Source organism: Stegostoma tigrinum, chromosome 14 (genome assembly GCF_030684315.1).
Source record: "Stegostoma tigrinum isolate sSteTig4 chromosome 14, sSteTig4.hap1, whole genome shotgun sequence".
In the NCBI taxonomy this organism is placed as follows: Eukaryota; Metazoa; Chordata; class Chondrichthyes; order Orectolobiformes; family Stegostomatidae; genus Stegostoma; species Stegostoma tigrinum.
The window spans coordinates 45,026,420-45,047,971 of NC_081367.1; the positions used below are offsets into that span (position 1 = coordinate 45,026,420).

At 38.4% G+C, this 21,552-nt stretch overlaps 1 protein-coding gene across 1 annotated transcript in view; it reads right to left on the reverse strand.

Annotated features, from left to right (window-relative positions):
* The window catches only part of psmd2 (proteasome 26S subunit ubiquitin receptor, non-ATPase 2), a 57,580-nt gene that overhangs the window by 18,316 nt on the left and 17,712 nt on the right, over positions 1 to 21,552 (reverse strand). The window contains exons 8-15 of the mRNA XM_048542135.2: positions 20,640 to 20,700; positions 16,652 to 16,798; positions 16,463 to 16,569; positions 15,205 to 15,332; positions 10,111 to 10,198; positions 7,313 to 7,475; positions 5,206 to 5,307; positions 4,145 to 4,290 (exon numbers count right to left, since the gene is read on the reverse strand). Of these exons, the coding sequence (XP_048398092.1) occupies positions 4,145 to 4,290; positions 5,206 to 5,307; positions 7,313 to 7,475; positions 10,111 to 10,198; positions 15,205 to 15,332; positions 16,463 to 16,569; positions 16,652 to 16,798; positions 20,640 to 20,700 (942 nt within the window). The remainder of the gene's footprint in view (positions 1 to 4,144; positions 4,291 to 5,205; positions 5,308 to 7,312; positions 7,476 to 10,110; positions 10,199 to 15,204; positions 15,333 to 16,462; positions 16,570 to 16,651; positions 16,799 to 20,639; positions 20,701 to 21,552) is intronic.

Genomic DNA, 21,552 nt, shown 5'->3' on the forward strand with positions numbered 1-21,552 from the left:
ACTGAACTCCGAGACTTGATGCTCCCACTTCCTTCTGGGATTCAAAAGTTAATCCTATTCCCCTTACCTTATGCCAAAACAGCTTGTCTACTTAGCATCCGAAGCTCATACTTGCCTTACAGACTTAACCTTTTACAGTAGCTGTCTAAGTGGCTGTCCATGCTGTTGGATATTTCAAATATAGAATAAGATCATAGATTCCCTACAGTGTGGAAACAGGCCCTCTGGCCCAGCAAATCCACAACATCTCTCAGATGTCCCACCTAGACTCATCCCTCCTTATGATCCACTTAATCTACACATCCCTGAACACTGGGCAATTTAACGGGAACAAACTGGAGCACTTGGAGGAACCCCAAGCAGACATGGGGAGAATGTGCAAACTCCACAGTCACCTGAAGATTGAATCAAACCAGGGCTCTTGGCGCTGTAAGGCAGCACTGCTAACCAGTGAGCCAGCGACAGTCTCATTAAGAAAAGGAAATGGGCCAAGTGGATCAAGTGCCAGTGGGAGAACATTTGAAAACTGTGATCACTGCACCATGATATTTTGGGTGACTATGGAGATGGATGCTGAACAATTCGGATGCTGAACAATTCAGATTAAAGAACAATTAATTGAGGGAAGGCCAACTTCAAAGAGACAAGAATGGATTTGGGTCAAATAAATTGGAGTCAAAGGTTGGAAGAAGAAACAACAGAATAGGCAGTTTAGACATAGTCATGGCATGTTCCCTCAAAACAGAAAAGTAAAACAAATAAATCCAGAGCCCCCGGATAATAAAAATCATAACAACTGCGATAAAGAAGAAAAAGTGTGTTTATGAAGGATGTCAGGTAGAAGATAAAATTTTGAACCAAGCTGAATATTTCGTGTTTAGGAGGGTGGTGAGTAAGCAAATAATAGAAGCCAAGGCAGAGTGTGAAAAGAGACTGGTATCTAAAATGAAAGGTGGTAACAGGAGGCGTGGTGGCTGAATAGGGACCACAATGGGGATTTACAGAGAGGGAGTGGCTGACATATCAATAAATATCTTGCATTTGTCTTTAGAAATGAAGATGCTGTTTCTAAGGCTACGATGAAAGCGGGGGGGGAATCAGTCATTGCAAGGGTTTAAAATTGATAAAGATGTATTGGCTAGGCTGCCTTTATTTAGCATTGATAAGGTGCCAGACAGAGTAAGATGTATCCAATGATACTGAGAGAACTGAGAATGGAAAGTGCAGAAACATTAGCAAATTTTTCTCAACATTCCTTAAATCCAAGTGTGGTCATGTTTAAAAAGGTAGCAAGGAAAGAAAAGCAATTGCAGACCAGTCTGTTTAACTTTTGGTGATTCAGAAACGTCTAGGAACAATAATTCAAGACAAAATGAATAGTAACATGACAAATGTTTGCTACTGAAGGAGAATCAGTTTGAATTTCTTAAAGGAAAGTCAAACTCAACTAACTTAGATTTTTTGATGAGGTATCAGTAGTTTGATCAGGACAAACTTGTTGATGTAGTGTACGTGGGCATTCCAGAAGGTATTAGATGCACTGTTGCATAGCAGACATTGTGAGCAAGTTACAGAATAAAAGGGATAGCAGCAATTTACTATAAAATTGGCTGAGAAATAGGAAATAAAGCAATGGTCACTTGATGTTGTTTGGGCTGGGGAAGATTTACAGTGGTGTTCCTCAGGGGTCAATGTCGTGATCTTTGCTTTTCCTGACATACATTCATGATCTAGTCCTTGAAGTAAAGGGCATAATTTCAAACTTCACAAATAATAAAAAAAAACTGGAAGCATTGTACACCAAGTTCAGATAGCACAGAACCTCTGAAGGACATGGACAAGTTGGCGTGAGGAGACTAGATGGCAGATAAAGTTCAATGCAGAGAAATGTGAGGTGATACATTCTGCTAAGAACCTAGAAACACAATTCAAAATACAGAGTACGACTCTAAAAGGTGTGCAGCAGCAGAAGGGCCAGGGTGTACATGTGCACAAGTCACTAAAGGTGATAAGACAGGTTGAGACAGTAGTTAGTAGAGCATACAGACTCCTTGATTTTATTAATCGGGACACAGAGTACGAGTGAGGAGGTTACATTGAACTTATATAAGATGCTAGTTCAACCTCAGCTGGAGTTCTATGTCCAGTTCTGGGCACCAAAGTTTAGGAAGGACATGAAAGCACTGGAGTGAAGAACAAGTTCATAAGAATTGTTCCACAGATGAAGAATCTCATTTATGAAGAAGATAAACGTGAGACGATGAGACTATTCTGCTTGGAGGAGAGGGCTAAGAGGAGATCTGACTGAAGTATTCAAAATCATGAGGGGTCTGAAAAATGTAAACAGACAGAAAATGTTCCCTTTCACGCAGGACCAAAATAAGTCTGCACATATTCAAGGTAAAAGAAGCAAAAGTGAGAAGCAAAGATCTTTTTACACAGCAAATGGTTAAGGTCTGGAATGCACTGTTAGTGTGTGTGTGTGTGTGTGTGTGTGTGTGACAGAAATAGATTCAATCCAGGAATTTGTATGTGTCACCTTGTAGGTGCTCCCTTCTGAACCTTGCGCCTCACCCGAGGCATGATGACCCTTGATTTAAGCCACCACAAGTTGTCTCTTTCTAAAAGCAATCAGCCCTTTAGCCCAGGTGGTCCATGGCAACATAACCTTTCGATGGTTATTTGAAATGGAACAATGGGCACCTTAAGAGAAGTCAGGGCATTAGCATTAGGTAAGATGGTGAACTTGGAGGGATGTCACAGGCACAATAGGCCACACGGCCTCCTCTGGAATTGCAGTGATTCTAAGATTCTGTGAAATAAATCATGGACATTCATCCAAAGCAATTACCTCATCCTGTTTTTGCCCCAACAACTATATCTAACTGCTGCATGAGAACATTCAACATTTTGACCTCAACTGCTTTCGGTGGCAGATAACTCTAAAGACTCACCACTCTCTGGGTGAAGAAATTTAACATCTCAAAAATTTGGTGTATTCCCATATCTTTAGACTATGACCTCTGGTTTCCCAGTCATCAGGAGCATCCTTCCTGCATTTACCCTGCTTAGTCCCAATAGAATTTTAAAGGTTTTGATGAGATTTCCTTGGTAGGTATTCCTGCTAGTAAACAGGCTACATAAAGGAAGCTGGGATCGCTTTAAGATATTTTGCTAGTATTTACTGTGGAGCATGGAGCATTTATCTGCTGTTAGAACATCAACAAGCTCTTCAAATTTCTAGAAAATAAAGACAAAAGGATGGCAAAATAGTCAGAAGAATCACTAAAACCACCAAGATCACAATGTCTTTCTGAATTTACACCAATATGCTTAGGCATCCTGTTATCAATGCAGTGTTTGGAAAAATAAAATGTTCTGGTCTTAAAATGAAAGGCATTTTAACCTCCAGATAAAGGTGGCCAATGGGGCAACGGTTATCCTGACATTCTAAGTAGGTGTTCCATGGTCAGTGGCCGACAGGATTCAAAGAAATCTATTAATACAGGCAAGACTGTCAGTCCAAAAAATAAAGTATATTAACAGAAGTTGGTAGAAAGGTAGTTATGGGGTCATCCAGGGGAACGAGACATAATCTCCTTCAGAAGAGACCATAAATTCACAAGAAAAACAAAGATTGTTACCACCAAAGACTATCAATCAAGGGCTGAGAAGTTTCAGAGACTGAAACCACACCACTCGAAACTATAACGGCGCACTGCCTCTGCTTCTCCATTCTATAGAATGGCTTTGGAACCAGTAAAGTAATTTAATCTGTCTTAGGTTGTGTTTCTCCTTTCTTTGTCTAGCAAAATAATGTGTTGTATCTAAACTGCAGTTTTTAATCTGATGCCTGCATCCAAGTAAACAAAACAAAAATCACAGAACTGTAAATTACCTATGATTCCCCTAATTATATTTCTGACAATTGAAACTATTCCATTTACATAGAATACATGAATTAATAGTTATAATTAGCAATTACTCAGTTACAATATAGAAACAATTTGATATTTAAATGTTTTTAATGTCCCATTTATAAGATTTGCAAAACAATGGATTTTCATCCTGCAACTGAAGCATCAGCCATTCAATGGTAGTATTTTCCAAATAGATTGCCAATATTTTCTGATTTGTATTATACCTGGTGTGCTCCCATATCTGCTGCATTTTCTTTTTTGTCCTTATCTTTCTCCTTCTTTTTATCTTTATCCTCTTCCTTCTCTTTTGAATCATAATGTTCACTGCAAATATGGAGTAACTGCTGGACCTTCAGTACATTTCCAGAACCTAGAGAATTATAAATGATAATGGAAACATAGAACATTGTCCACAAGCAAATTAAAATCATGCATGTCTAGGTCACTGTCTAATAAGAACTTGCACTTTTTTCCCCTCCCTTTTTTCCCCCTTTATGCTTGCACACTTGTTCAAATAGCGCCTTGACATTTGCTGCAGGGGAGTTCAAAACTACAGGGCATAATCTTAAGATGATAGGGGAAAGATTTAAGGATGACCTGAGGTACAATTTTTTCCACACAGAGGGTGGTGCGTATATAGAATGGACTGCCAGAGGAAGTGGCAGTAACAGGCACGGTTACAACATTTAAAGGATATTTGGACAGGTACATGAATAGGAAAGGTTTAGAGGGATATGAGTCAAATGCAGGCAAATGGGCTACATTACTTTGGGAAACACGGTTGGTACGCATGAGTTGGACCAGAGGGTCTGTTTCCATGCTCTATGATTCTAGCTGGTTTATTAGGAAATTTTAAGCTTAATTATGTTCTAGAGTATATATGTCTAATAATTATCTTTTCAACGGGAATATGTTTTGATAAAAATTAGGAAGTTAATGCACATTTGCTCATGGATATGATGCTATGCTACTGCATGCATTGCTACACAAATTCCTTTGTGAAGGAAGGAGATTGGATTTTCCCATGCTACATTGTCAAACAATCAGAAAGTTAAACAATGGAGAAAGATGGGCTGTGTCTCCCCATGGCTGAAGTCCTGCCTTGCCAATACCACCAGTAATCTTTCTAAGCATGTCAGCCATGCTCAGTAGCTAGCATTGTCATTTCAAACTTTAAACTGTTGTCAAAATATGAGAACTGTATTTTATTGTCAGGTGAATAAAGACACAGTGCCCAATCATAACCCCAAAAGGATGGTAGACACGATAGATTAGCCATACCAACCTGCATATGCACAGACATCTACCAGAGTATTAGCAAAACTGCGGAATGGCTCAGAAACCACTTCCAGGGCAGCCAAAATAGCCTCAATAGCTTCACCTTTTCCTGCGAATCAGAAATACATGACATCAAGTATCTTACACACGACACTAACTTCACTTTGAAGCATGGCATACGCAGACATTTTATACATACTTAAAAAGACCAAATTAGCAAGTCTAGTTTTGCTGCAAAAAACACACTTGGACACTAAATCAAATCTAAAAATTGCAATAAGTTGCTGGTGAATTATCAGTGTTTTGACCGGGAAAGGAAAGTTACATGTTGGCCTGGAACCAGAGTTCAAAAAGACAGTTAAGAGACTAAATATGCATGTATTACAACACAATAAAATCATTAGTTCAACTAGCTCACTCCACCGCTTATTCTCCATGCAAATAAGTACTTGTCATCACATTTATCATTTCTGCTTCATGTCAAACCTCTCCTCTTTTCCCTACATTCATGAATCCAACTTAATATTTGCTGTTGTATCGGTGATAATGGGAACTGCAGATGCTGGAGAATCCAAGATAATAAAATGTGAGGCTGGATGAACACAGCAGGCCCAGCAGCATCTCAGGAGCACAAAAGCTCTGTGCTCCTGAGATGCTGCTGGGCCTGCTGTGTTCATCCAGCCTCACAATTTATTATCTAATATTTGCTGTTGATGGTTTCAGCCTTGGCCTTCAACACAGGAATGAAATGTATAGCTTCACAACCCCATGCAGGGAATGTTTTTCTTAGTGTTAAGAATCTTGTAATTTTCCCCCATACTTCCCACAAGAAACTCTGCAAAAAAGACTTCTGACGTCCATATGCACCAAACCAAGTGCACTCAACCATCAATCATGGCTCTTAACTGGTCGAAAGAATTGCAAGAGGTTTATCACACATGATGGTCCTTTGGGATCCTCAGTGTTGGCTACTTGTATCTATTTTCTCTATCCAAATACAAAAAAAGTCCTTTCAATATAAAATCTTCCCCAACTCAGTTGTTTAGTTGTTTGACGTCTTTAATGACCAGGTTTTGTCAGGTCTCAGGACTGAGCCACCCTTTACCTAACATGCGTTGTCCAAAATTTTTCTCTTCACTGATGGTGCCTAACTCACTCTCAAACACTTCATAGAGTCTCTTCACTGATATGCTTCTGTTTAACATGGACTTACTGAATGCTGCCATTTTTATCGCCTGCAAATTAACAATCTCAAAGTCCACCCTGTCTTTCACAATTCTCCTTTCACTAATACAAATATAAAATACTTTACTTCTTTTTAAACTTCATTTTCATTTTTTTCCTCTTAGTTTTTATTGGCTCTCTTCACACTTGGTTGGGTTTTAAGTACTTTTTAATCACTCTGTCTAACCAGCAGTTCTCTTTTACTTAAAAAAAAATGGAATTTACTTAATTTGTAATGCTCCAATTTCTTACTAAACATATTTCACTATTACTCTGCAGAGCCCTGTGTCATATTCTCCTTTTACCTAACACAAAAAAGCAACGACTTTAGCAACATGAACTGCTAATTTAAGTGTATCAAATGATTTTACTCCACTCTGAAGCTGAGAGAAGCAAAACGTACTTCAGCACAATGCTGAAATGATTATGGCCCACATGCAGTCCTACTTTCAGCAAATCTATCCACCACAGGAGCCATCCATTTCTAAACCAGTTTTATCTCCCACCTAAAATAAAGAGTCAATGAATAGCAACCGGCTACAGAAAAATTATTTGTTACTTTTTAGCTCAGAGATAAGCAAGCCTACTTTTGCTCAAGCCGAGTTCAGTTAAATAAGCAGAGTGTTTATCTGAAGCCTCATTGGTATGCATTTCTGTTATCCACTTTCCCAAAGTCCAATTTAATTTTAAACCTAAAATGCAAAGTAATAAAGCTTTTACTGTAAGTGTACAACATTTACCAATGAATTAAGAGCAGATCCTCAAAAAATGTGTTGAAACGGCCTAATTTTGAGAAATTATGAACAAAAGAGAAATGGAAATTAAGAAAATGATTTAAAACAAACTATTTCATTGAATAGCTCTTGTGTTACTACAATATTTATTCTTACCCAAATGGTTGAGGCCTAGCCCCAAGGGTAGCCATCTCGCATAAGTGTCCTTCAACTCCTGCTCTGATTTCTCCATTATAGTTTCCAAGATGGTGGAGGTAACTTCACCATTGCACGAACCCACTGCAATCATGCCACATGCCAGAGCAGTCACACCTATAACCTGCAGGTTACATTTGAAACCAAAGCAATAGGTAATTACAAAAAACATACTAATGTCAATGAGTTAGCACCAGTAGCTGAATTGAAATAAAAAAGCCACAGCCAAGGAAGCTACTTTCAATAAAATAAATTATATGCAATGTTTAGAGATAACAAGGTGCAGAGCTGCATGAACACAGCAGGCCAAGTAGCATCAGAGGAGCAGGAAAGCTGAGGTTTCGGGTCTAGACCCTTCAGAAATACAACGTGTAAGTATTTTATTTAAGTTTCAATGGAATATTACTCAGACCCATGCATAAATTATTTGTAACAGGTGGCTGTTTGCTGTAGCCACATGAGCTTTCACCTTAATTTAGTTAGAAAATTCTGTGTCATTTTGACTAACAAAATATTCCTCTTTCTACAAAAACTCAAGTGTCAGTTATGACAATTTAAAGTTGGATCCCTGTTTAAATCAACTCCATGTATCTGTATTTATATCACCTCCAAATAAGTGTAGTTATTGTATTGTCAACCTTTGTAATGATATTGTTATTTGAGAACTTGAGCTATAAACATGAGGAAAAGTAGTCTTGAGTCTTAGTTCTGTGAAAATTTGACCTTTTAAGGTCAGAAAGTTATTTTGAGTAATAAATTCAAATCAGCTTTTACAAGAAGTCATGTGATTTTAGCTAAATGACCATCAAGCCACTGGGGAAATTATTAAAAAGTCTGCTGTCTTGAGTTTTGGTTGCTGATCAAAAGCGAGCGAGTGAGAAAAGGAGATGAGGGCTCAGAAGTAGGTTAATTCAGAGCGAAGTTCTTAATAACAGAACTGCTGTTTTTTAAAGTCAGGACTGGCGATAAATCCTCAGTTATTTAGACAGCAGAAAGTGATAGGTGTCAAAGAAGACAGCATCTTAGAAGGCTGTTGAACGCATCAGTTTAAGGGAACCAACACAGAGAAGTAACAGTGAAGTAAAATATCAAACATGCTAACTTTGATAATATCTTTGAGTAAATGCACAGAAATCTGTCGTCGTCAGCCAAGGAAGAAAAGCAGAGACTAAGATGATTCATTACTCAGGTTTGAATGTTCATAAGGTTACTGCTGTGGTGAAAGGGATGAATGTTTCTTTCTAATATTTGTAAGGAGATTATTCTAATAGTTATTATATAATGTAGTCTAGAATTAGTTTGTTTCTATTTCTTGTGTGATCAATGTTTGTGCAATGTTAAAAGTCCATAGGTAGCCCTTGTGAATATAATTATTGATTCACCTTCAGTCGCAAAATCAAAAAGTAAAACTTATGACTATCAAGCCAGATTTCAGTATTGGATTTGATCTCTCCAGTATTAGTACCAGCTGGGATCATAACGCTATGCTGCATCATTACAAATGCAATTAATCAATGGAATATGAAGGCACAAAACTCAGATTAACAAGCAAAGAAATAGGTTTGCCAAAATGGCTCTCTCTTGTAGTGGTTGTGATGGCGGACGGAATGTAAATATATTCAGACAGGTAATGAATTAATCCATTTTTTAAATGTTCTTGGAAAAACCAAAAAGAACAAATGCTCTGAGAATGGTGCCAAAAAAGTGTTCTGTTCACATATTGCTCACTTAAAAGACTCGAAAATGTTAACAAAATATTACTATCGAACCAACTCAATGTCATTTTGTTTCCAGCACTAATTTCACCTTTACTCGCAAGAGCAGTATCATATAAATCATATGGGGACACAAGCTGACACAATGACCAACTTACTTGACAGAGATCTGATGAACAGCGAGCAATATTTACTCCTATCAATCTATTTAAGACAAAGATTTACTACATCTACAGAACTAAGCAGCTGTTTGAGTGGCTTCGCAGTCACAATTCTACAGTTAAAATGTTTTTCAACATTCAATGTTAGGATTCCCCTCTGCTTAATCTAATGATCTCTAAAGATTTTCCAAGTGTTGCATTTGACAACACATTTTTTTTCCCCACATTTGCCAAAGTAAAAGTTTCTTTCCATTTCGATCACTCCAGTCTATTTCCTTGCTTTTGAATTTTGTTTCTATTTTGTTTTAGAGTCTGCCTTCACAAATTTAACGGGGTTTTCAAGATTATCTTCGCTTATTGTTCTGTGTTAGAAAACTTGGGCTTCAACTATTTAATTAAAAGCTTTTAAAACAAAATTAGCGGAAGTATCAGACCCAATGTAATAAATACATACTGCATTAATGTAAGATTTAAAATAATGTTTAAAATTGAATACAAGAGAAAATCATTTTGTTTGTTCATTATCATTCCATATAAACTTGTGACCAAAAATCACATCCTGAAATTCATTCATTATTGACTGCAGCCTGCACAATCCTATCCAGAATAGCATTCCAGGTATAAATAAGTTTTATTTTTGAAAGAGCTACCTAATTAGTGTTAAATCCAACTCTTTACTTCCACTTCTGTGTAATGTCTTTTAGTGAGAGTGAGAGAAATGTAGAATGCACACCATCTCAAACTTTTCTTTCCTCCTCCAGGCCATTCTGGGTTAATTAACCAAGGTTCCAAAGAAGGATCTTAATTTGATTTTAAACTCTCAGTTGCCAACAGCAACATATCTGTTTTCATGCAGATTTTAACAGGCAAAGTTTCTTCTTACCTCCATGCTGGATTTAGAATCTCGGGTCACAGGAAGAAGCAGAGCAAGTACATCTTCCCGATTCGAGCCTGCATAGGCAAGACCAAGCCTGCCAACCAAAAAGTCAAAGAAATCACACAAAGACATTGTTTACACAAACAATACACAATTATCAGAAAGACAGAACAAAAATTTTCACCTTAGGTTTAAAGTTATCTGTTCTGAGGAAGGGTCACAACTCAAAATATTAATTCTGATTTCTTTCTACAGATGCTGCCAGACCTGCTCAGCTTTTCTAGCAATTTCTATTTCTGTATGCTCTGACGCACATTTTGCCTCTAACACAGTATTTTTAACAGATGCAGCAATACTTATATTAACCCCTGTAACAAAGTGGATGTGGATAATGTGGTGTTCAAAAATCCAGACATTTATTTCAGCTAATATAAACAAATATTACATTAACTGGCAATTCCATGTCTGAGCTAGATTAAGCTACCTGGTTACAAAGAGGAGCAAGCAGTTATGTCATACTTCAGGTGACTCGTGGTAAGGTCAAGTCTGAAAACTTTACATTTTCATGCTATGATATGTTGATGAAATCATGAGCACTTCTCTGAATAATATGCTAACTGGGAGCAATGTAAAGTCACTATAGAGCTAAAGGGCCACAGGGCCATTCTCATTAGAAAGAGACTACTGGTGGAGAATTTAATCTGAAGGTCACCACACTACAGGCAATGGGCAAAGTTGAGAAAGTGAGGTCTTTGTGACAATCTCAGTCAGAGTGAGAATTGAACCCACACTGCTGGCTTCACTCCGGATTGCAAACTAGCCATGCAGCCAAATGAGTTAACTGATCCCCAACAGAGCATAATCAGTGTATAACAAAACATCATTCTCCACCCCCCCCGCCCAAAACGAAACAAAAATGATTAAACCTAAGCGCAGATTGATAATTCAATAATTAGAATCAGCACGATTAAAATTCAGAATTCAATATAATGCTTTGGAGGGTTGACAACTCAGCCTGCTTTGGTTTGGTATACACCTCAGGAGAGGTAAGTGTTGTCTGTTGTGTTGTTCTTATGTGATACTTAGTTGTGCTGCCACTGATTGCTGCCACCCAATAGCACCACACATTCATAGGCGTTTCCTGCCTCAATCTTTAAATGAATGGTGTGCTGTATCTCGGTCTGAGTTGGTTTCCGTTCCTTCGCAGTGAAGCACCACCATTGCTGCATACTGTAATAAACCTTGCTGGTATCAAAGTATTGTATTTGCATTTCCAACTCGCAATTAGACCCCATGCACAGTTGTGGTCATTTTTAGCTTGCTTGTCATGCATTCTTTCATTCTGTGTCTCGGAAAAAAAGTCTTGTGCCTCAGAATGGTTGCTGCGCAAGGGCGCTCACACTTGTCTTCCAAGCGTAACCTAAGCTGGAGATAATAGTCCATTTTCCATTGGTGTGACACAAAAATGCAGAAATGCACTGAAAATTATCCTCTCTTGTTGAGAAGATGACACTTGATCATTGATTTGGCAGCACCTATAACATTCTCTACGAGTGTTTCAGCATGGGATGACAACATGATACAGATCACTCCCATCTTAGCTGATATGCTTTAAATCATTTGAGTGAATTGCAGCTATTGTCAGATACTATCTATTCTGGTACGACGAATGAACTGAAAATAGTTAGCGGCGTTTGGGCTCATTGCATTATGGAATCACCAAATAAAGGCAAATATGGATAAGTAATCCATCACCAAGAATCTAATCTTCCCTATGCACTTTTCTTCTATTATCAAAGGAGCAACTGGAACAACTTGGCAGTGCAGAGGCTCCCTCAGCAGTTAAGGTTGATACATTTAGCAGGGCTAGCATGCGTTGAAGGACATTGAACATCCATATTCATCTCTGGCCTGTACAAGATTCATGTGCAAGCCGTCTTATGTCTTCAGATCCATGTTAGATTAGGGGCATATGAATATGATATCTTGAAGTACTACTTTCGGTATTAGGACTTCTTTGGCTTTGAAAATGATTTGCTGTAAGGTACCAGATTTGTCTGGTCAACATGAACTAATGCTGGTAAGTATTTCTGTAATACTGTTAGGTCATTTCTGGTAAATGTTTTGCACTCTTATGGGTGCTCATTTTTGGCAGTTGCTATCTGTAGCAATTCACAATGGCTCCAGCCAATGTGTAACAGATCACCTTTGAAAATGTCTTCAACTCAACTGATCTGACTTCCACACATGTTCTGCTCCAACAAAGCGAGTGCAATTTGAATTTCATGTTATGAACTACAATTCATGTATTATACCAAGATCTGTGCAAATTAGTAGTCCTGTTGCTATACTGTTCATATCTGATCAGTGAGGAGATTTCAGGAAGTGAAGTATACATTGGATGGCAGCCTGCTGTAGGTTATTTATGACTTGCTGAGGTGTGTCTTTCAGGATGCATTGCAATAATATGTCTGCAGTGGCTTGTGTGTCAATTGTAGCTTTTCAGGCTTGTTGGTTTACCATTTCAGGGCACATGATGTCATAAGAAGTATAAAAAAATGCACAGAGTGGCAAAGATTTGTGGAAAGCCACATGATTGGGGAAGTTTTAAAAGCAAATGACAAAAAAGAGTGAAGAGGCAGAAAATAAACTTTGAGGGTAATCATGCAAGTAATAGAGATGGACAGCAAGAATTTCTTGGAAGTATAAATAGGATGAGAGATGTCAAAGTGAACATAAGCCCCTTAGAGAATGAGTATGGGCAAATAATAATAGGGAATCAGGAAACGGCAGAGGAGTTGCCATCAGTCTGCATGGTAGAAGACATTAACACCATTCCAAAAGGTTAAGAAGAAATAAACATAGCAACTATCACTAGAGAAAAAGTATTAGGCAAACTAATGGAGCTAAAGCTTGGTAAGTACCCTGGAGCTGATTACTTGCATCTTTGGAAACTAAAGGAAGTACCTAATCAGATTGTGGAAGCACTGGCAACAACCTTCCAAGAATCCTTAGATTCTGGAAAAATTCCAAAGGATGTAACTTCTTTGTTTAAAAAGGGAAGGAGTCAAAAGCAGAAAACGACAGGCCAGTTACTTAACACCTGTTTTTGGGAAAATGTTAGACTCTATTAAAAAGAATGAAACAGTAGAGCATTTAGAAATACATAATCAAGTAGTCAGATAGATCCCCATCAAGGGAAAATTGTTCCTGACAAACATTAGAATTCTGTGGTGGTAACACACTGCTTGGATAAAAGGGAAGCAGTGGGCACAATATATCTGGGTTTCTAGAATGTGTTTGATGAGGTACCACATATTAGAGTCCAGTGTTGGAGGTGATATATTAGCATGGGTAGAGTATTGCCTAACTAGTAAAAGGCAAGGTTAAAATAAGGGGTCATTTTCAGGATGTCAACCTGTAATTAGTGGAGTGCCACATGGAGCAGTGCTTGGGCCACAATTATTTACAATACATATTAATGATTTCAATGAGGTAAGTGAATATAATACTGGGTAGTATAATTGGCTGACACAACACATCCATAATCGCACAAGCCAAACAGAAACACACCAGGGAATTCCTGGAGGCCTGGTATTCTTACGGAATTCCATCAAAAACACATTGAATTAGACCCTGTGTACAAACCACTGAGAAACAGAACTAGAAGTGGTACCAAACATCCCAACAAACTGAGGCATATAAATAACAAGCGAGACAGAACACTTCTGCGTCAGAGACGCACTGACGATGTTACTCAGCAGGGTGATGAAACGTCTGCAACCTGAACCTACCGGTTTGGCAAGTATTTCTACAACCTCATCCACAATCCAAACTACAAATCTTCTTGAAAACTTTGAATATAGTACTGTGAAGTTTGCAGATTACACAGAATAAGTGGTAAAACAAGTGGTGAAGATGACACAAAGTCTGCAGAGACATATATACAGGTTAAGACTTAGCACAAGGAATATAATGAGGGAAAATATAATGTGAGATTATGACATTTCGCAGAAAGAATACAGGCACTGAATATTATTAAAATCTGAAAAACGGCAGAAAGGGACAGCACTGGGGGTTTCAGGAGTCCTCGTGTATATATTACTAAATGCAAGAATATAATTTCGGCAGGTTAATAGGGAAAGCAAATGGAATGGTGGCCTTTTTTTCCAAAAAGGAATGGAGTATAAAAATACGGAATTCTTGCTGAAGCTGTACAAAGCACTAGTCAGACCACACCTAGAATACTGTGAACAACTTTAGTCCATTTATTTCAGGAAATACATATTAACAATGGATGCAGCCCAGATAAAGTTTACTAGGTCAAGCCTAGTGATTAAGTTTGAAGGGACTGTCTTCTAAGAGGTTGAGAGACCACTGGAGTTTAGAAGAAGAAGAGATGGTCTCTTATTGAAACATACAAGATTCTTATGGGACTAGACAGGGGTCATGCAAACTGATCACTTTCCCTTCTGGAAGAATTTAGGACTAAAGAACATAATCTCAAAATAAGGGGTCATCCATATAAGACAGAAGTGCTGTGAGGCAGCAATGATAACCACTGAGCCACCATGCCCTATTTTAAATTTAACATAAATTAAAGATAGTGTACAGAATATCAGCAAAATGATGACAGAAAGGAACAGGAAGCAACAAAACTAATATCTGAAATATTAATTTAAGGAACACAGATGAAAAGTTAAACTTTATCTGGCTCTGGGAGATCCGAATATCATAGCTGACTTCTAGTCTTCCTTTAGGTGCTTTATTACGTGATTCTAGTAACCCCTGCTGTCACTCCTTTGTATTAAGATTTTTGGTTAAGCATGACACAATGTATCGCCGCACAACTGCTTTTCTGAAATTTAGGCTTTTAATAATTTAAGTATATTCAGAAAGGTTGTATGTAACAGAAACAATGTCATTTTAAATTTTCTACATTTAAAAACAAAACACAAATTTCCAATGAAATTCCGGAGTGACATATTTCCTAATCTAGTGTGCTTAGTCAATTATTTTTAAAAACACAGCAGCAAAAAGAGACCTTTGTGTTCGGTTTGAAGAACAGTTTACAAATGCGTAAATTAAGAAAAAACTTACCCAAAGATGGCTCCAATTCTCATCGTATTACTGCTGTGAAGGACATAGTCTGAGAGAAGCGCAAGTGCTGGATCACATTCATTCCGGACACCAGAATTTACAATACCACATGCGAGCAAGGCACCAGACTGGAACAGAGTACATTGAGGATTAGCAGCTTGAACAAATCGACACGTATATGTAATATCACTGAGGATTTCGACTTTTCTGAGCACCATTTACAGGGGAAGGAGGCGAGGGATCCCACACGCTGCTCACATTACTGGACTAGTAAGTCCTAGAGTTACAAAAGAAAAGTTCACATCCTGCCATAGAGCTCAGGTTTTACAATTTCAACAAGTTTCAACTTTCACAAATGCAAAACTTTTCTAATCAAAAAATGGACAGGAAGAAAAATACAACTTCCAACACTGTAACAAACTACAACATCTCAGATCTTTAGGTCATTAAACATACAGACACATGATGCAGAATTTACATAAAGATGTAAATTGTTCAATGGAATTGGAAGAAAACAAATGGTTTTTCCCAAAATAAACTGATGGACTGAAAACTAGGAATGTTAACAAATTTGAGAAAGAAACAATTTAGCTAGTAGAAAAACCACGATTCTGATAACAATGGAAGCAACATTGGTGGTATAATCAAACAACTTAATTCTTTCTTTGAGCACAATAGTATATCTGACCATCTTCTCTTCAAAACACTTTAAATAGAAAATGCAAGTATATAAATTACTGTTCATAAACAGATCACTTAATTCATTAGTATAACTGGGCTAGCATGGTGGCTCAGCGTTTAGCACTGCAGCCTCACAACACCAGGAACCCAGGTTCAACTGCAGCCTTGGGCAAATGCCTGTGTGGAGTTTGCACATTCTCCCTGTGTCTGCGTGGGATTCCTCCGGTTTCCTCCCACAGTCCAAGGATATGCAGGTTTGGTAAACTGGCAAAGCTAAATTGCCCCTAGTGTCCAGGGATGTGCTGACTAAGTGGATTATCCATGGGAAATGCATGGTTACAGGGCCAGGTTAAACGGGTGGACCTGGGTGGGATGTTCTTCGGATGGTCAGTGTGAACTTAATGAGCCCGAAGGGCCTGTTTCCACGCTGTGGGGATTGAATGAACTGTATTAAAGTGGAATCTTTTTTTTAAAAAAAGTGCTGATGACAATAATTACCAACTGCGAAAAAGCAAAACAAGATGAATCTATCAAATAAGTTTAAACAAATTAAATATATTTTGAATACGTGACGCACCTTAATATAATCTTCTGAAGAATACAGGTACTTGTCAATTTGTGTTAAGCCACCATCAACATCCCAGAGTAGTATCATCCCTAATGACGCTGCAGCACTTAGCATACCTGAAAACAGACAAAACAAAATATAAGGCATGCAGCCAGCACACCATATTTGGCATTTTAACAGCTTTCAAGAGATACTCACCATGGTCTTTGTTTTTGTACAGCCATTTATTACCGTCTTCTGTCAACAATTTATCTTGTCCAAATGCAGCATTTACAAAACCATTGACAAACGAAGAAGCAAGGTTCATACGAGCAGAATCAATCTGGGAGCCAGTGCTACCAAAACCTATAACAAAAGCAAACTTCTGCTTTAATTTCTAAGCAGCCTTCCAAATGTAAAATAAAAGCAAAATACTGATGCCAGAAATCTGAAATAAAAACAGAAATGCTGGAGAAACTCAGCAGGTTGGCAGCATCAGTGGAAAGCAAAATAGTAAATAAAAACCAAAAGAACTGTGGATGCTGGAAATTCAAAACAAAAACCAAAACGCTGGAAAAGCTCAGCAAGCCTGACAGCATTTGTGGAGAGAAATTAGAGTTAATGTTTCAGGTCCATGACTTTTACTCAGAACTGGAAGTAGAGAGGTTGTTTTTTATGCAGACGAGTTTGTTGTGGGGGGGGGGGGGGGGGGGGGGGGGCAATGAGTAAGGAGTGAAGCTGCCAGCTTTGAGCTTTTCCGGCAATTTTAGATTTTTGTTTGGCACAGATTGGACTTAAAACATTAGCTCTGCTTCTCTCTCCACGAATGCTGACAGACCTCCAGAGTTTCTCCCACACTTTGTTTTTTATACCAAATGTAAAATTTAGCTTCAAGAGCAAAAACAGAAGTTGCTGGAAAAGCTCAGCAGGATGTGAGTTTGCTCGCTGAGCTGGAAGGTTAGTTTTCAGACGTTTCATCACCATTCTAGGTAACATCATCAGTGAGCCTCCGACGAAGCGCTGGTGTTATGTCCCGCTTTCTATTTATCTGGTTAGGTTTCCTTGGGTTGGTGATGTCATTTCCTGTTCTTTTTCTCAGGGGATGGTAGATTGGCTCCAAGTCAATGTGCTTGTCGATGGAGTTCCGGTTGGAATGCCATGCTTCTAGGAATTCTTGTGCATGTCTCTGTTTGGCTTGTCCTAGGATGGATGTGTCGTCCCAATCAAAGTGGTGTCCCTCCTTATCTGTATGTAAGGATACGAGTGATAGTGGGTCATAGCCACAAAACGACATGACCCACTATCACTCGTATCCTTACATACAGATAAGGAAGAACACCACTTTGATTGGGACGACACATCCATCCTAGGACAAGCCAAACAGAGACATGCACGAGAATTCCTAGAAGCATGGCATTCCAACCGGAATTCCATCAACAAACACATTGACTTGGAGCCAATCTACCATCCCCTGAGAAAAAGAACAGGAAATGACATCACCAACCCAAGGAAACCTAACCAGATAAATAGAAAGCGGGACATAACACCAGCGCTTCGTCGGAGGCTCACTGATGATGTTACCTAGAATGGTGACGAAACATCTGAAAACTAACCTTCCAGCTCAGTGAGCAAACTCACATCCAGAACCTCAACCTGAGCTACAAATCTTCTCAAAACTCGCTAAAGCTCAGCAGGTCTGGCAGCATCTATGAAGAAAAAAAATCAGAGTTAACATTTAGGGCCCGGTTCTGAAGGGTCACCGGACCCAAGATGTTAACTCTGTTATGAAATGTGAACTTCTGTTTTTGTTCCTGATTTACAGCATCCACAGTTCTTTCAGTTTATATGTAAAATTTAGTTTCTTTAGCCATTTTTTTTTCTTCTGCTGCACACTGCAATACTTCTAAATACATCATAAATAATGGAGTAAATGTTCTGCAAAAAGATGTCTCAATAACTTTTTGAAGATTACACCCTTGTGTTGAAATATTCATTTTTCTTCATATCAGGAGCCCAGCTGATGTGCGAATACTCGAAACACTACTGCCCTTCTAGAACCTTGCTTAAACAAATACCTTTTGTTTCTAAATCCATCAATGTCCACAGCCTATTAAGTCAGGACAATGTCACATGTAAGTACAATAGTGCCTTGTTGCAATATCTGCACATACATTATGCAGCTGGTTATTGGCAAGTGTGTGTCGCATATCTTGCTGACAACGATATTGTAAGCGACCCAGGGTGAATGAAATGAATAAGACACAGGTTGTGTGCTGGGTCAGGAACAGGGTCATCTATTTGGCATTTTTGCTGGAAAATATCTGAAAATCACAGCAACAGTATGTATGTTTGCATTTTGGCCATTGTCATAAGGAAGGAAATATTAATGGAGTATTACACACAGGAACAAGCAAACATTAAAGGTTATACTAAACTGATTTAATGTATTGCAAATGACAGCAGGAAAAGATCTTATACTTTCTGTCAATAAAATAAAATCAGTTATATGCATATTTTGCCTTCCCAGTAAGATTTTTTGACCTCCAGATGGTTACCATGCACATTTCTCATGGACAAATTAAACTTAACCCACTGGATGAAACTGAAAATACAAAGTTATTTACAATACATATACTCGTGAATGTAATCTCTATACATCTTTCTTAATTTGGCAGGAACAAAAAATGTGTTGTTCTACAGAAGCTGTTCAAGTGCTGACTCATTGAGAAAAAATACGCTAACTGAAATCAATTGACACTTAAATTAATTGAAAAGTTTTTCTATTTACTCAAATTGTACGTTGCTTTGTTGGAAACCTATATAAGCAAGTGATATTTTTTATTTAAAGAAGAAACATACAGGCACAGAAAATAATCAAGGAGCCAAATGGAATGCTGGCCTCCAAACCCAGAGGACTGGAGTGTAAGGACACAAAAATTATACTGCAGCTATACAGAACACAGGTTAGGTATTTTTAATCAACTTGGTCAGGAATGTTATGGCACACCTCTACAGCAGACTGGCCTTGATCCGGGGTCTTCTGAGCCAAAGGTAACAGCACTAAACACTGCCTTACAAGAGCCCAAGGCTCTGTTTTATAATAACTTTTTATATTATATTACTTAATTGAAACATATAATATAAAATAATCAGAGGGTTAGATAGGGTGGATAGGGAGAGCCTTTTTCCTAGGATGGGGACGGCGAGCACGAGGGGGCATAGCTTTAAATTGAGGGGTGAAAGATATAGGACAGATGTCAGAGGTAGTTTCTTTACTCAGAGAGTAGTAAGGGAATGGAACGCTTTGCCTGCAACGGTAGTAGATTCGCCAACTTTAGGTACATTTAAGTCGTCATTGGACAAGCATATGGACATGCATGGAATAGTGTAGGTTAGATGGGCTTGAGATTGGTATGACAGGTCGGCACAACATCGAGGGCTGAAGGGCCTGTACTGTGCTGTAATGTTCTATGTTCTATTATTAATGGGACAAGGCTGTCACAGACCAAGGAGCATTTATTGCCCATCCCTAATTGCCCAGAGGGCAGTTAAGAGTCAACCACATTGCTGTGGGCCTGGAGTCATATGTAGGCCAGACCAGATAAGGATAGCAGTTTCCTCCCCTAAAGGACATTTGTGAACCAGATGGGTTTTTCTGACAATTGACAATGGATTCACGATCATCGTTAGAGTCTTAATTCCACATATTTAATGTATTCAAATTCCACCATCTGCTGTGGCAGGATTTGAACCCATGTCCCCAGAACATTACCTGGGTCTCTGGATTAACAGTGCAGTAATAATACCACTAGATCATGCCTTCCCTAATCAACAGTTGAATGTTTATTAAAGTAAACTATTGGGTGGATATTTTTATTGCAATTCTATAACTGAGAAAACATATGATTGGCCGAATCAGGAACAGGGTAAAACAAATATATTTATTTTATGACCTATGGAATAATGGGACTGGAGAAAGACCATGCACTTCTGTCTTCATCATAGACACAAAACATCACAACAAACAGGCTGCACGAAAATATCTGGAGAATAGACATTGAAAAAATTACTTCAGGTTTACTCTTAAAATTCATGATAGCAGCTGAACTTCAATGTTTTACAGATTTACAAACACGCAAGCCTACACTAATAGAAACAAAAATTGTGAGGATTAAAATATCCCAGCTTCAAAACTAATACAACTTACGGTTGTTCTCCAAATGTGTCTTGTATATGTCTTCTGGCACTTTAGGCTCCATAATGTCCAACTGGAGAGAAAACAAATATTTCGCGCGTCTTAAAGTATAATTTAAAATGTTCACAGATTGTAGTTTCTCCCTTGGTTTATTTCCTTTGCTCCTAGAATAATATTCACCTTCCCATTCCCATCCCTAACCTTTTTAACATCCAGAAAATACATGCATCTTGTGCAAACTTCATCTTTTCACTCCACTGTTGTGACACTACCATCAGCTTTTACATACACTCGACAGTCAAAAGTTCATTTTGGCTCCATCCTCAAATTCTCTCCCATACCTTTCCAAAAACCTTTACAATTGACCTTAAATCCCACTTTTTCCCAGACTTCTGGTCCCTTCTTCTAACTTTCCTGCTTTGGATCAGTAACATTTTTCTTGACAGCACAGTGAGTGCCTTAGTATACTTTTCTACAGTAACCACTGTAAGAATCAAGCAATTGTTGATATAAATGACCACACAATCGAAGCAGAGCCCAGCTGAGCATTCTCAATCAAGCAACCATAAACCTAACATGACACTTTTCTAGGTGTGAAGCTGTTCACCAAACAGCTTCTGACTGAAGAATAACCTATCACTGCAGTGACAACATTTGACAGAGTGGGCATCAAAGGGCCCTAGTAAGACTGGAGTCAACAAGATTTAGGATAGAGGGAAAACTCTCCATTCACTGGAGGCTTCCCTAGCACAAAGGAATCTGAATGGAGTTCCATGACTTCAAGCACATGATATCACTGCAGGCATTTCCCAGGGCCTTTACAATTATAGGATTAGAGGTGGGGATGATCATTGACAACTGACAGTATGCAGTGATATTCATGACTCTTCATATACTAAAACATTCCATGACCAAATGCAGCAAG